General features: G+C 34.1%; 2 protein-coding genes across 2 annotated transcripts; both read left to right on the top strand.

Moving 5' to 3' along the window:
• The first annotated feature begins 2,994 nt into the window (after nt 1–2,994).
• On the top strand, nt 2,995–7,351 carry LOC106766614 (aspartic proteinase CDR1-like). The gene is made up of 5 exons (XM_014651332.2): nt 2,995–4,301; nt 5,926–6,086; nt 6,172–6,341; nt 6,537–6,608; nt 7,309–7,351. The coding sequence occupies exons 1-5, from the start codon at nt 3,002–3,004 to the stop codon at nt 7,349–7,351; spliced, it is 1,746 nt and encodes a 581-aa protein (XP_014506818.2). The 5' UTR covers nt 2,995–3,001.
• Nucleotides 7,352–11,898: 4,547 nt separating this feature from the next.
• LOC106766613 (aspartic proteinase CDR1-like) lies at nt 11,899–13,206 on the top strand. Its single transcript, XM_014651331.1, has one exon. It carries the CDS (start codon nt 11,899–11,901, stop codon nt 13,204–13,206), a length of 1,308 nt encoding a protein of 435 aa, XP_014506817.1.
• Nucleotides 13,207–17,189: the final 3,983 nt, after the last annotated feature.

Raw genomic sequence — 17,189 nt, 5'->3', positions numbered from 1 at the left:
AATCTTTTATCTTATATCTTCCAAATAACTAAAAGATTTAGATAATTATAACATTATTTAGAAGATATTTTCTGTTGATATTCCCAAATTAAATTAATTCAACAACTGAATTTATCTTTTAGCTTTTCTGACTTTCCATAATTGCACAAATATCTTGATATTTCCTCTATTTGCATTTTAGCCCCTTCAGAATTCTCTAAAATTGCACCAGAACCCTTGTTTGACCAACTTTGACCAGACTTAAGCAATGTTGACCAGTTTTGACGCACCAATCAGGAAGTGCCACGTGTCAACCCTTTTTTCCTCCCAATTAGGGTTTCAGATTGGGAAAAGGGCTTCCCCTTTGCTCCTGCGCCGCCACGCTGTTTGATGGTTTTCTGCGTTTCAAGTTTATATGCGAGGAAGATGAAGCTCGCGCAAGGATGGTGATGAGCTTTGTGCGCGACAGAGATGGAAGTTGGCGATTTCTCTGGTGTTGCAGGTCTGCGGAGAGGATGATGGCACGATTGGGTTTCTGCAGGTGTTTGTTCGACATCAGTGGAGTTCTGGGTATGGAGGAAACGCGATCGATGATGACACTGAGAATTTTTCTGCGTTTTCTGGATTGCAGGTTTGAATTGCTGGCAGCGTCCTCACGGCGGCTTGCTCGCGAGGAAGAAGATGGTGGATGGTGGTCATCGTGCTACGCGAGAAACGTGGTGGTCGACGATGGTGGTTACCCATGGAAGAAGGTGGCGACACGGCGGTGCTGATGGAGGATTGCTCTGTACGCGATTTGCGATGACGGTGAGATGATGAACGAAGAAGATGGTGGCTCACCGGAAGTAGATAGCATTGTTGCGGCGGCTAGGGTTTGGCAAGGGAATTAGGGTTTCTGTTGAAGATGGTGATGACGTGGCATGAGGGAGTTAGGTGGCATGTTTTGAGTGGTTGGATCTATTAGTGGTGGATTGCCACATGGCAAAATCTGATGAAGTCTGACTTAGGAATGGTAGGAGGGTGTGTGTATAGTGAATTGAGGGGTGTAGGCGAAAAGGGTTTCTGTTGGGCTTTAGTATTGGCCTGGTTTAGAATTGAGGGGTGCATGTAGGGAAATCTGGGGTTGCAAGAGTAAAGATTGCCTATTTGGCCCATCTGGACATTATTTTTCAAATAAAATCTGATTTTGGGCTTTAAATTGCAATTTGTACCAATAAAACTCCAAATTCAGCTGCACAAATAAATATTAGAACGTCCAAGAATAATTTATGCAATCAAAATCACTTTTTAAGCCTCTTTAATTCCAAAGCCCAACAATTCAACTTCACACAGATTCACTTTAAATCAACCATTTAAGCACAAATATCTCATTAAAAATTTGAATTTTAAAGCATAAATGTGGGCATAAATATGCACTCATCACTCTTCCAAATATAGTAGGATCCCATGGAGCAATCATTGGCGCATGTGCAATGATGTTAGAAAACTCATGTATCGCACCAAGAGGGTCGTCCTTAAATGAATCTTCTACGGTGTAACAATTTCCTTTCGACCCATCTACTGTTACATGAAAAAATAGTTATGTTCTTACGTCAATAAAAGTCCATATATAAAATCTGTATGTAACTCACTTTTATAAATTTGCATGTAAAATTCGTATGTAATACTTGCATTATCTATGAATTAAAATTCGTAAGTAAATATAAATAGATAACTTGTGTTTTTCTCATAATGAAGCTCTATTGAGAATGACGGATCATTCACCTTAGAATTCAATTAGGAAATTTATATACAATAATCTTACATCACTTATATGAGTCAAGGTAATATGCATATTAAATACCTCATAATCTCCAAAATGAACAATACATCACATATATACGATGATTGTCAAGAAAGAGATTGGTTTTCTCGTAAGTGTGTCTAAAACTTATTACTTGTTTAGAAATATATGACAAAATGGGTTGCAGCGTTGCTTTTTTTTTCTTTTTTTTTCTTTTTTTTTTTTAATGCGGTTGTATCTTTCAATGAATCAAAATTATTTTATGCATGAAAACTCTTCCATAAAGTACGTTGATGCTATTAAGAATCCAATATAAGTCTAACATATGAATTGATTAAAAATTAAAAAATTCAAAAAAAAGTTATAAATCAATTATTTTAATTTTTTTATTAAAAGTCATATATATATATATATATATATATATATATATATTATGAATTTGACTCATTTTATTATTATTAATATTCCTATCAAACACCAACAATTTCATACCCTCTCATATATTAAAATCCATCAAAATACTCTAATAGGAAATTTTCTTATATATTTGCAATTCCTACAATTTGGGGAAAAAGCAATACATGTTAAGTATAATGCTTATTCTGTGTGTAATCCATATTTAAGATTAATACTAAAATTTTTATATAATTCTATTTTCATACATACCGTTTCAAATTAAAACACTATATATTTTAATAATAAGAATATGTGTTATATTAACAAAAAAAAATGTTGCAAGCAATTATTACTACAAATGCATCAATCATAAAAGGAATATATATATATATATATATATATATATATATATATATATATATATATATATATATATATATATATATATATGTATGTATATACATATATAATAAATTGTTAGGTTGTTCAAATTGAATTTCACCTACTAATATAAACCTGATATTCTTTGAATATTTACATTTGTTCAAAAGATCTCCAATAAAGGTATATATAACAAATTGTTAGCTTTTTGATTCATCTGCACTTAGCTTGGAAACATATCAGAACATGGCAAAACTTTGCAAGAAATTAAATTTTGCATTAATTAATTAAATCAAAACTAAAGTTATAGTAAAAAAGGGTGTTGATGCTAATCAAGAATATATCGGATTAAAGGTATTAAATACTGATAACAATTATTGCAGATAATTTCACATAGTCACTATATAAGAAGGCAGCAACAATTACAAATCCATTTGATTTTGTTTACCACTAATCTTATGCATGTACATGATGACAACGCTTCTACGTTATTCATCTCTTCTCATTGTCTTGGTATTTCTTCAAAACATTTCCATCTCAAAAGCCCTTAAAAGCAGTTTGAGAGTGGAGATGATCCACCGTGATTCACCAAAATCACCATTTTATCGTCCCACGGAAACTCATTTCCAACGAGTTGAAAATGCCATTCTTCGTTCCATCCATCGTGCTAATTACTTGAAACTCGACTCAAACGATGTTGAGAGCACTATAACACCAGCTTCAGGAGAATACCTGCTGAACTATTCAGTTGGAACTCCACCAGTCCAAATCCTCGGTATAGTTGATACTGGTTCAGACTTAATTTGGATGCAATGTCAGCCTTGTAAAGACTGTTACAAACAAGACAGACCCATATTTGATCCTTCAACTTCAAGGACATACAGTACTATGCCTTGTGTTGCTGCTGATTGTCTGACTGGGACACATGCTTTTTGCAATTTTAACAATGGAAAGCACTGTGCATATAAAATGTCCTATGCTGATGGATCAAATTCAGAAGGAGATTTCAGTTGGGAGACCATTAGTCTATATTCCAGTTTGGAAGATGTTCCTGTAGCATTTCCTCAAACTGTGATTGGATGTGGACACAACAACTATGGAATCTTTGGTGAGAAAAGCTCTGGCATAGTTGGCCTTGGAATCGGACCTTTCTCACTTGCAAGTCAGTTAAAACCTAAAACAGGTGGAACATTTTCCTATTGTTTGACGCCAATGTATGAAGGAGATCGAAAACCTAGCTATCTCCATTTTGGAGATCGTGGTGAGGTTACTGTTGAAGGTGCCGTTTCAACCCCTTTAATCAGAGACATAGCACGGCCATCCGTGTACTTCGTGGTGTTGGAAGCAATCAGTGTGGGAAGCAAGAGAATAGAGTTTCCCAGAAATGGTGAAGATGGAAACATCTTAATTGACTCAGGGGCAGCGCTCAGTTATTTGCCAGATGAGGTTTACTCAAGTTTGGAAGGAGAAATGGTAAATGAAGTTAATTTACCTCGTACTGATAGCCCAATAAAAGGTTTGAGGTTGTGCTTCGGAATTACACCTGGTGAAGAATATCATATACCAACAGTGTTTGCACATTTTAAAGGTGGTGGAACTGTGGAATTGCATTCTATCAACACCTTTGTCAAGGTCAGGGAAACTATCATATGTTTGGCTTTCCGTTCAGGTTCTGAAGCCATTTTGGGGAATTTAGCACAGCAGGATATCTTGATTGGCTATGACACACAACGCAACACAGTGACCTTTCTCAACACAGATTGTACCTCCGAGATATAGAAAATTCAATGAAATACAATAAGTATTTTTCTCACTCAAAAAATAAACTATATATGCATGTCAATCCTTTCGGTACTCTCTACCATAATCTAATATCGATATTTCATGTAATACCAATTGGTCCTACCATATTCAATGCTCAATAACTCCAAAAACCTAAATCATTTTAAATATATGCTTTTAAAAATAAAATAATAATATAATTCTATATTTGAAAATAAATAATATCTTAAATATATAAATGTATAACGATTGATTATAAATAATGTCACTTGATTGAATAAGTAATAAAATAATATAATTACATTGATGTGTAATCGGAAATGGTACAAATCGGATGTCGAAATCCGATATCTGTACCTTCGGATATGCATATCCGATAGATTGATATTAAGGTTGAAAACCATTTTTATTAATTTTAATAAATTAATATAAATTATATTATATTAATTAAAAATTATATAATTATATTATATATTTATACAAAATTATATATAATTTTAAAAATAATTTAAAACTAATAAAATAAATAAATAAGTAATATAATAAAATTTTATACAACAAATTAAACTTAATGGGATATCCACATTCGATTATGGTATATCGCATTTCTATATTGGATTGCTTATTATGCTGGATCCTATATCCGTCTATCGTGTATCAATTCTTAATTGATATTTGTTTTTCGAAAGATAAATCAGTTTTAGATAATAAAAATAAAATCCTAATTAACACGCAATAATGCAACAGATAAACCAAAAATAATATACTAACATAGAACAATTAACCAAAAACTAAATCCTGTCTTCTTTCTAGTAATATCAATACAAGTTCGAAGAATACTCTAAGAGTATAACCAAAAAGTACCCAAGTGAACCACTACAAAACAAGTCAAGCTTCTTCAATACACCACTCCAAACTGCACTCAAACACTACCAACCTCCCTCAAATATCTTTAATTTTCAATATCACACTTACTAACAAATACTCAAAAGAAAAATAATTATCACAAAACTCAATTCAAATGGGTGCTGCGTAAAAATGAATTGGGGTTAGGGGTTGATAACAGTTGAAATACCGTTATTTTTATACATAATTTTGACACTAAAAACACCCTTCTTATTAGAAACTAGATTGAAATCATGTTTTTTGCTTAAATTAGAGAATAAGAGAGTTGAAGGTAGTATTATTGGTTTTATGCTTAGTTTTCCTTGTTTTGGCAGAAATTAACATGAATTTGATGAATGAAGTTGAAGTAGTAAGGAGCTAGACTCAGGAAAAACTGGAAAAGTGCACAAAAGAAGAACCGCAGTCAACGTTGAGCGTAATTCCACCGCTGAGTGCCAGCGTCTTTGTAGAGTTTTCTGTCAAACGCTTAAGCGCCACGTTGAGGGGAAATTCAAGTGCCGCAGCCTCCGTTGAGTGTCACTTTTGCTGCTGAACGTCAGCCTCTTCAAAGAGTTCACTACCAAACACCTGAATGTCAATGCCGAGCGTTATTCAAAGTATCGCGCCTACCGCCAAACAATATTTCCAGTGCTATCAGCGTGGACCTGAGCCAATTTTCTGATATTTTTTAAGCTAAGGAAATGAATCCATATTTGAAGATAGTGGAAGTGGTTACCCAGAAGGAAATGATGGAGCTAAAGTTGGTGCTGACCAACTTCTATCTTCTTCCCTTGTTGGGGATGGAGGAGCAAGTTGGAGACTCAAAAGTCTTAAAGCGTTCACAAGAACAAGCAGCTCGAGAGAACAAAACTTTAATGAGGTTATTTTGCCTTTTTGTTCCTATGTAGAATGACATCTTTGTCATGCTGTAAAAAATTGATGTTTACTTATATTGATACGTGCAGGTTGTGAAAGAAAGGTGGGGTACTCTGGGTGAGTTGATCGCAACTGTTGCATCTAATGCAGCTGCTCCTGCTCGAACACATCTACGTGCTATAAAAAATAGACAAAAAGGGATAACGGAAGAAAACTCTCCAGATTCTGACAAGCATGGTGGAAGGGCTCTAATAAAAGGGTAACTTAGTTGAGAAATAGGTTCTAAAATAATAACTTCAACCAATTTTATTTACAATACACACAATCAGACATTTCCAAGGTGGAGCATTGTTTGATATTTTAACATGTGTACATGTTTTCTATTATTTGTTTTTTTGTTTTTATTTGTTTTTAAAAGAGTTTTACTAATAGGTGTTGTTTCTTGTCTGTGTAGGCAAACTGAAAATGTATACTGCTACAGAATTGGCCTTGAGGCTTGTCGAGCTAGAAAAGAAGGTAATCAATTGTAACTAGTTTTTATTCTAGTTGCATCTTTGAAATGGGTTGATTTGGATTTTACAGCATGTTGATTTCTTGAATGTGTAAATTTCGGTGATAGTTGTAAATTCAAGTGATATGTACACATTAAAATTGGAGAGAAATTAGATTGTTTCATGTGTATTATTTGAAGGAATTTCATTGCTCCGTTATGTGCCTTGTTGATTTTGATCTCTAAATGATGCAAACTGTCATGAGCTATGTATAAACTCCGATGAAGTATAATTGTCATAGTTACACTGATAGAGGTCATTTATGGTTTTTCTCCCATGGACTTTCCAATTGAGTATATTGCTCATCTATGGATAAACTCCTATGATTTTTGTTCTAGTTGAAATTGTTCTATATCTCTCTTATTTCATTCTAGTTTTCCATGTTCTCTTAAAACTAACCTAACGTGGTTTATTTTATATTGTAATTTGATTAATTTTTCTCTGTATGATGAAGAAATCATAGGCTATGATGAACTCCAATGAAGCCTGTTTCTGTCATAGTTATAATGAGAGAATTGTTGATTTTCTATCCCATTATGTTCTTGGTCTTTGCTTTTGGTCCTTGAAAGATGCATTGTTTGAACAAGATTATTATTTATCCATGACATCAGCTTGCTCATCCTTTTCTATTGACTATAAGCTTGAATCTTGGTAATGATTTTATTTGATGGACAGGAATGCTGAAAAATTGGCTGAAATTGAAGCTAAATTTGGTTAAGATTATTTTTGTTTACATGTATGTTCTACTTCTAAATCAGTTATAAATGGACTGGTGTATGCGATATTTTGATGGATGTCAGATGTTTGGAATATGCTTTTTTGTGAATGACTTTCTTGAATTCCCAATTGGATATTATTGTTTCTTTCTGTTCGGGACCTTCTGTATTCTAAAAAAAATATCACTTTTTATGCCGGTTATAAATTATCAGGTATAAAAAGTGACTCATGGTTATAAAAAATGAGACTTTATATACCTATTTTAGAACCGGTTTAAAAAGTGATAAATTTTCTATATCTATAAAAAGTCTTTTTTAATCAGTATAAAAAATATTTTTTATACTAGGGTATAATTAGATATTATAGCCAGATAATAATAATAATAATATATATTATTGATAGACTCATTATAATAAAATGTATTATTATAAGTGAATAAATATTAGAGATAGAGTTGAGTGAATTCATAAATAGTAAGATATGGAGAAAATTGTGGTTTTGTGTTTAGAAACTTTAGAAACTCTATGTCAAAGAGAGAAAAAAGAGGAAGAAAGTAGATTGGTGTTTTGAGAGAAGAGAAAGAGCGACAAAAAACTCTTAGTGTAAAGGAAGATTGGTAGTGATTTAAGGTTAGATAAAGCCTTATGATTGGTCAAGGTATGGAGAAACTTACCATTGTTTGTTCTTTGCTATGTATTCTTGGTTTACTTGTATGAAAATACGTGTTTGATATATGACTATGTAAAAACGATTATGATTATCTGTTGTCATTATTGGGCAAGGGTTTGTGTGTGCATGAGAATAGGTATTTGGTAATATTTGTGATGGATTTTTCCTATAAATGTATTATGTATGTTTTGTTGGGTTATCCCATCAGAGGGTTTGATTCTAAGAAAGAACAAATTTATGATGCTTCGGGGTTTCCCTACAAATATATGTTATAAGGGTTGAGTTATTGGGCTCCATTTTTATGTGGAGAATAGACCAAATAACGTGGACCGTTATACTTTGTTTTAGTGGAGATGGTTAGATTAGTAGGGCACTTTAGAGTCATTTGAAGAGATGGAAAAACAAAGATAGAGAGAAATGAAGAAAAGAAGTCATTCCTACATAACATAAAACCTGCACTGGTGTTTTCGTCGTTGTGAAGTCGTTCATCATTGAACACGGCTAATTTTTGGACAATTAATCGGAGGCCTATTTTCGGAGAAAACAACCTCGAATCAGCAGCTCTGTTTTGAAGAATTTTCATCTTCTTGGTTCTCATTTGTAAGCATTATGCATAATTAGTTTGACTTATTGAAAACCCCATTTGGTGTTTTTATCGAAGACTCTTTTGAATTCTATTATTGATCATAGGGGATTATTCTTTGGTTTGGATGACTCGTGGAGTTTACCCTTGCATTGAAGGGTTTCCATGTTAAAAATTGTTGGTGTCTCTTTCCGATTGGATTTCGTTTTTGTTCTATTTGTTTGGTGTTCCTCGTAGATTCTCACAAGAAGGGAGATTGAATTTCCGTTGCGTTATTACTCTTTGTTAAGTTGTTGTTTCTTTTGGCCCTTTTTCCTATCAATAAGGGTGTGGTGATAATCATATGTAGTATAATTTGGTTTATTAGGGGTATAACATGTCAATGATTGGATCTGGATTATTCAAGTGATGTATTATATGTGTTTGAGTATGTTACAAGGGTATGTGATGCTTGAATGCATGTATAATGACTTAAGCATGTTTTCACGTGATTTGGGATTGATACATGGGGTTGAACCTTAGGGTTTCGTCCAAGAACGTGATTATTCACGAGAATAGTCGAATATCTGGGATGATAATCGATTATCCCTTCATGCGTGATGAATTATGGTGAATTGTTGTGCAAAACCATTGAGATAATTAATTATCTTAAGCTATAATTGATTATGGGGGTTGGACCTTAGGGTTTGGTCCAAGAACGTGATTATTCACGAGAATAATCGAATATCTGGGATGATAATCGATTATCCCTTCATGCGTGATGAATTATGGTGAATTGTTGTGCAAAACCATTGAGATAATTAATTATCTTAAGCTATAATTGATTATGATAGGGTATTTTGTGAACATGTGTGTGTTTTGGGAATAATTGATTATCGCTTATGATAATCTATTGTCCTAGAGTGTTTTTACTATAAATAATGCATTTTAATGAAGAAGGGATATAAACCAAGCTTGAGGAGTCGTGGAACATGATGATAATTAGAGATTAAGGTTAGTGGTTATGTTTAGGGTCTATTTGATTTCTAGATGACATTGGAGAATGAGTGAGTGTTTTGGGGTGTACCAGAGTGGGTGATTAATGAGCATGAGAGTGGGAGGATAGGTCTACTTGTTGTACCTAGTAAATCTTGGTTTTTATCTGCAGATAGGTTTTGTTTGTTCGGGTATTGAATCGTCCTTGTGTGGGGGTGATGGTGGTTTCCTTGTTTTGTGTTGTAGGAAGGCATATCCTTAGTTGAATTGCAGGACTACTCAAACTTATCTGTAGGGGAGGCTATAGATTACATTGTAGGAGCGACTATATTCAGTGAGGTAGGGTATAAGAGTGTGTCTGATTCTTTTCACTATGGTGTTATGGTATCTGAGGAGTCATAAGGTAGTGATCATGATTGAGTTACACATGTTAATGAGTATGGTGATGATAGAGCATCATCAAAATACTATGTTGGTAGTAATGGTATCAAGTGGTATAGTTGGAATAGGTGCTACTATGAATATAGACTGTTAGTTTAAGTGTGTGATGTTAGTGAAAATCAAGGATCGAGGATAGAGTATTGAGTATTCAGATATGTTTGATTTGTTATGTTTTGAGGATTAAGAATCTTGTTGCAATTACTTATGTCTATGGGGTGTTTGATTATGATTGATATAATAAGAAGGTTTGTATCTTGCTATGTGATTGATTATGGTGGATATAATTAGTATATATGAATATTATTGTTATGATTGTCTTACTTGTAACTTACCCGATACGTGTTTGTGTTTATGTTTGTGAATGAAATTATCGGCCATGATCGTACAATGCGTTATACATAAGTAAATAATGTTACAGATGCTCAAGAGGCGTGATTCACTCGAGAGAAGATGGGAAAAACCTTGGAATTCAATTAAAGCTATTTTTTTTTTATAAATTAAGACAATATAATTGGAGTATTTTCTTCTTTATTTTATTTCTCGAAACAATGTAATTGGATAAGGTTTTTTTAATATGTTTCTACACTATGATAAATTTTGAATTTTATCGATTTTTAATAACCCGTGACAACTTTGAAATCGGGATATTACATATTGGTCATGTTTATTAATTTATTATAATGTCATGTGACATCTCTAGTTATATTAGTCTTCTATATTAATTTATAATTTTCATTTAATTTATCTTTAATTACAAATAATCCTTTTTAATATGTTTATTATTACTTACATGCGGGTTGTATATCATTACATATTATTTACGAATTAAAATTTGTAGGTAAATATTGGTAGGTAACTTATGTTTTTATTGTAGTATAAGGTTCCTTAAGCTCTGTTGAGTATGATGAGTCATTCTCTTTAAACCTCGATTAGAAGGATTTATGTTCCTACCATACCCAATAATCTTACATCACTTAAGAGTCAAAGTTAAACACAATTTAAATACCTCACAATCTCCAAAGGGAACACTATCTCACATATATAATATTGCCAAGAGATCAGTTCTCTTGTAAATGTTATTTTACTTTTTTTTATATTTGAATCAACTATTTTATTTTCAAAAGATTTTAAGTTCCAATTTTACTTTTGGGTCTTTTGGTTCGTAATTAAGTCAATCCTAATTAAATGTTCATTTCAACATCTACAAATAGAGAGATAAAGTAAAGAAGTAGGTGATTACATTTATTATGGATTAAAGACTTTGCTATGATAATAGATCAAACACCTATAACTTATTTGAGCGGAGTGTCTTGGACAGGTATCCACTCGTTTGGCTTGGAATTTGAACAGAGTGTCATTGACAAGAACTTACTTGCTCGGCTTGAAATTTGAAGAAGAAGAACCGAGGACAATTTTTAATAGAGACTTAAGATGATGTTAGAGGATTAAAAGAAAAATATGAAGGATTATTTTGATTGTGATTCTCAATCCCACACCCGAAACAATCCCACACCCGAAACATATACGTTGTTCAAATTGAATTTCACCTACTATAAACTTGATATTCTTTCAATATTTACTTTTGATTCACAAGATCTCCAATAAAGGCATATATAATAAATTTTTAGGTTTTTCCTTTGCACCCAGCTTGGAAACATATCACAACATGGAAGAATTTTGGCAAAAATTAAATTTTGCATTAATTATTGAAATCAAGACTAAATCTATATAGTAAAAAGTGGGTGTTGATGCTAATCAATAATATATCAGATATAAGGTATTAAATACTGATAACACAGATAATTTCATTCACTATAATATAAGAAGGCAGCATCAATTACAAATCCATTTGAAGCGCTTGTTTTTTTATCCACTACATCATGACAATGCTTCTACGCTATTCATCTTTTCTTATAGTCTTTGTATTTCTTCAACACATTTCCTTCTCAAAAGCCCTTAAAAGCAGTTTCAGTGTGGAGATGATCCACCGTGATTCACCAAAATCACCATATTATCGTCCCAATGAAACTCATTTCCAACGAGTTGAAAATGCCATTCTTCGTTCCATCCATCGTGCTAATTACTTTAACCTCGACTCAAACGATGTTGAAAGCACTATAACACCAATTTCAGGAGAATTCCTGGTGAACTATTCAGTTGGAACTCCACCATTCCATATCCTTGGTATAGTTCATACTGGTTCCAGGTTTATTTGGATGCAATGTCAACCTTGTAAAAACTGTTACAAAGAAGACAGACCCATATTTGATCCTTCAACTTCAAGTACATACAGTAGTATGCCTTGTGTTGCTGCTGAATGTCTGAGTTCGGAAAATGCATTTTGCGATTTTAACAATAGAAAGCACTGTGCATATAAAGTGAGCTATGGTGATGGATCAACTTCAGAAGGAGATTTCAGTTGGGACACCATTACTCTAAATTCCAGTCTTGAAGATGTTCCTGTAGCATTTCCCCAAACTGTGATTGGATGTGGACACAACAACGTTGGAACCTTTGGTGGGCAAGGCTCTGGCGTAGTTGGCCTTGGAAACTCACCTTTCTCACTTATAGGTCAGTTAAAACCTAAAACAGGTGGAACGTTTTCCTATTGTTTGACGCCAATGTATGAAGGAGATCGAAAACCTAGCTATCTCCATTTTGGAGATCGTGGTGAGGTTACTATTGAAGGTGCCGTTTCAACCCCTTTAATCATAAACAAAGCACGGCCAACCAAGTACTACGTGGTGATGGAAGCAATCAGTGTGGAAAGCAAGAGAATAGAGTTTCCCAGAAATGGTGAAGATGGAAACATCTTCATTGACTCAGGGACAACAGTCACTTGTTTGCCAGATGAGGTTTACTCAAGTTTAGAAGGAGAAATGGTGAATGCAGTTAATTTACCTCGTACAGATAGCCCGGTAAAATCATTGAAGTTGTGCTTCGGAATTACACCTGGTGAAGAATATCATATACCAACAGTGTATGCACATTTTAAAGGTGGTGGAACTGTGGAATTGCATTCTATCAACACCTTTGTCAAGGTCAGGGAAACTATCATATGTTTAGCTTTCCGTTCATGTAAACAAGCCATTTTTGGGAATTTGGCACAGCAGGACATCTTGGTTGGCTATGACATACAAGAGAACACAATCAAATTTCTCAACACAGATTGTTCCTCCGAGTTATAGAAAATTCAATGAAATCACAGTATTTACCATGTGACAAGTAAACTAGAATATGACTTCCACATGTTATTTGGTGTTTGAAAAAAAAGCCAAGGATGAAATTTGGTGATTGAAAACATGTTTTACATTATTTTCAAAAAAGGTAAGGATGAAATAAAAATAAATATTTAGTTTATGGACAAATCAGTTTTTTAAAATAGTTTGAAGATAAAAAATATATTAAATACTTTATTTCTAATTATATCTATTAATTTATTTCTACTTAAAGACTAATATTATTTATTTATTAATAATCATATAATTTAATTTATCTCTGATTGCATATTAATTTTATTTATTTGTTTATAATTATGTCATTTATTTTATTTTTAACTACGTATTGGTCATGTTTATTAATTTATAATTATGTCATGTAATCCATTTAGTTCATTAGTCTTCTATATTAATTTAGAATTGTCATTTAATTTATCTTTAATTACAAAGAATCCTCTTAACATGAAAGAAGGTAGATAATAAGAAGTGGAATGTAGTGAGATTTTATAAATCAAATCCTAGACGTGTATTGTAATTTAAATTTGTTAAAATTCACATTTAAAGCTTAAAAAATCTCATTCGTTTTCATGTCTTTCTTTCATGCATCCTTTATTCTTATATATAAGACTCTTAACATTGTACAAAACTTATATGCTTTTATTGGAAGTCCCACCTTCACTAGAGAATTTATAATATATAAGTGAAGTACAAATCTTACCTTACAAATCGGTTTTGTAGGATTGAGTTAGGCTTTAAAACTAGGGATGAAAAAAAAAATCTGTGTCCGCAAATATCTATGGATAAAATCCGTGTTTACTATCCAAAACCCGCAGATAGCGGATATTTTAATACCCGCTTATAAACCGGTCGGGTGCGGATATTATACTATCCCTACTTGTGGATATCTGTTACCTGCAAAAAAAAATTAATTTATATTTTATTAAGTTATATTTAATTAAAATTAACATTAATTTATATTTTACAAGGTTAAATTTAATTAATATTGTAATATATGAAGTATACCGATCAAAATTAATTGTCATTTATGGACAATTAATAGGTATTAATAGGTCAGATTGTCTTAAGTTTTACAAAATATACAGTATTGATTATTGATTATTGGATTTGATTGACTAAAAATATACTACACTAATAATTAATCAATGGGTTTGCCTGCCACAAGCCCTATAAATATACAATTGATATTTAACTTGAGCCTTAGAGTGTCTTTTGTAGGTCAACAACCAATCGAAGTGGATGGCATTCTCGGATAGGATTGAAGATCAAAAGAGAACAAAGCAAAGAAGGACGAACGACCCTCAGACTAATTCAACTGAAATAAAAATTAATTTTTAATTTATATTTAATTTAATTATATTTTATATATTTTTTGTAATTTTATTTAAATTTTAATTTAATAGTTTATTAAAATATTTTTTAAATATTTGCGGGTATCTGCGGGTTTTAAAATATATGCGGATATCTGTGTGAGTAGCGAGTCGGATAACAGATGGATTTTTTTTTGTCGGGTCGAGTTACTGGTAGGCACTATCTGTGCCCAACCCGACCCATTGTCATCCCTATTTAAAACTCACTTTCTAATATGGTATCAGAACCATGATTTGATTAAAAGCCTATCCTAACGATATTTCTTGTTTCTTGGGCATTTATATTCCACCTGTTGTCGGACCGCTATTGTACCACTCAATTTCTACTAGGGAGTTACTCACTCCACCTCCACACAGTGCTCTCTGCACCTCCCCATTCCCTTTTTACCCTTTTAATAATATTTAAAAACGAATGTTAATATTTGTGAACGAGATCTGTCGGATGTGGATATCCGTTTACGGATGTTCGTATCCGTTTAAGAAATCCTTATTCGAAAGAAATTGATGCTTCCTATTAACTCCTGCCCTTTCCACCTGAGAAACATTACACACCAAATTTATAAAGAACTCACAAGTGTCAAGACAACTTCTTGAAAAAGGTTAAAAAAAAATTCTTTGAAAACAAAAGTTGTTGGTTAAAAAAATTGGTGTCAGACAATTGTTGTCTGCAAGCTTCAATGGCTGCAAACATAATAAAAACAACAAAATCCAGAAACCAAAAAACTTTCAGTAAACAACCCCAGAAAATAAAGGAGGAAACTTTATAATCTTCTAGAAAGCAACAAAAGGATATGGTTTGTTTGTTTGCTGGATCACCTTGAGTAACTAGCTCGAAGGAAAGAGGATGCTCTTAACAGAACACCTGAATCTTACGGAGTTCTTCTTCCAATGCCTGGATGTAGTCAGGGGCTTCATATTCATCACCGAGGAGTATCCCTTGAGAATCCAAAGACCGTGAGCTTTCATCGCGTAAGAGAATCTGGGAGAAGCCAAAAGCGTTTTTAAATCTAACCCTACGCTCAGTTCTTTTATCATGTGCAGTTTTGTTATGATGTAATCGAGGGTGCGCATGAAGCAAAGTTTGGTGTCGACTCTGACGGTGATGAAGAACACTACAGTAACGAAGGGCATTACCGAAGGCCAAAATCCCTCGGAAAAGGCCGGCTCCTGTTGCTTCGGCGGTTCACCTGAGGGAACCCTTCATTCAAGATGCAACATTTTTTTGAGAAAAAGAAATGCATGACTCTCCAGATGTGGAGAAACATTTTAGCCCCTACGGGGGGCTTCTTATATATGATGATGATGATCAGAGACTTCAAGAAGCGACTGGGAAATTTTGACATAAGTTGTCAATCATATTTTCATTGAAGCTAGCTTACTTGTTAGAAAACTCAATGCGGTGGAAGCCCCTCCACACTCCTACGACGCAGAAGCCTCACCCGTACAGCCACAAACCACCACCCCTGCGGCGAACAAGCCTCACGCGCACAACCACGAACCACCCTGCAACACGCACAACGAACCTCGATGAGACCGGACAGAACGGACCGCCACCGGAAAGACAGAGGTAGACGAGAGAATGGAAGCACGAACTAATGGAACACCTTAGGATTAGGGCTTTGGGCAGACGAGAACGGGAATTTGTGAAATTTGGGCAGAGCGAGACTTTGGTGGTGTTGGAGACGACAGTTCTCTGAAACGGGAAGGGTTTGAACGAGACTTCTCTGAAAGGGGACGAGACCTGGCTTCATATTTTTGGCTCGAAGAGTGAGGGAAACCCAAGCTGTGGGGGGTTAATGAGCACCAACGTACCGAAGGTCACATGACCCTCGGTAATACCCTCGGTAAAATGTATTTACCGAGGGGCTGAAGGCCTTCGGTAATATCTCGTAGGTAAATCAGCGTTTTACTGTAGTGGAAGGTGTGGAGGACGGAGGCGAGTTTGGACGACGTTTCTAGGGTGGGAGTGAGGATGGAATGGAAATAGAGGGAGAAAGTGAGAGATGGAGGATGAGAAGAAACGAATTTAGAAATGAGAGTGGGACAAACGGATGTAGAGTTCGGAGAGGGGGGTTGGCGTGGGGTGGGGTTGCATAGGTTTATAAAATATGGTTAAAGTAAAGAAAGGATATTTTTGTAATTAAAAGAATTTGGAGAAATTTTGGGGAGATGGAGGGAGCGTTTGTGGGGGTGGAGGGAGCAATGTCCTTTCTACTATCATGTACGAGATGTCTATACCTCGGCGTGAAGGGATTGTGTTGGAAGTCTCACATCGAGTAGAGATATGGCCAATTTATAAAATATAAGTGAGGTGCAAACCTCACCTTACAAGCCGATTTTGTGAGATTGAGTTAGGCTTAAAGCCCACTTCTAACATGGTATCTAAGCCATGGTTAAAAGCTTATCCTAGCGATATTTCTTGTGTCTTGGACATTTCTATTCCACCCGTTGTCGGGCCGCTATTGGACCACCTAATTTCTACTATCACGCACGAGATATCTATACCTCGGTGTGAAGGAGGTGTGTTGGAAGTCCCACATCGACTAGAGATAAGGCCAATTTATA

Source organism: Vigna radiata, chromosome 7, assembly GCF_000741045.1.
Source record: "Vigna radiata var. radiata cultivar VC1973A chromosome 7, Vradiata_ver6, whole genome shotgun sequence".
In the NCBI taxonomy this organism is placed as follows: domain Eukaryota; kingdom Viridiplantae; phylum Streptophyta; class Magnoliopsida; order Fabales; family Fabaceae; genus Vigna; species Vigna radiata.
Note: the sequence above shows the minus strand (reverse complement) of the source record. Positions and strands in the feature narration are given on the sequence as shown.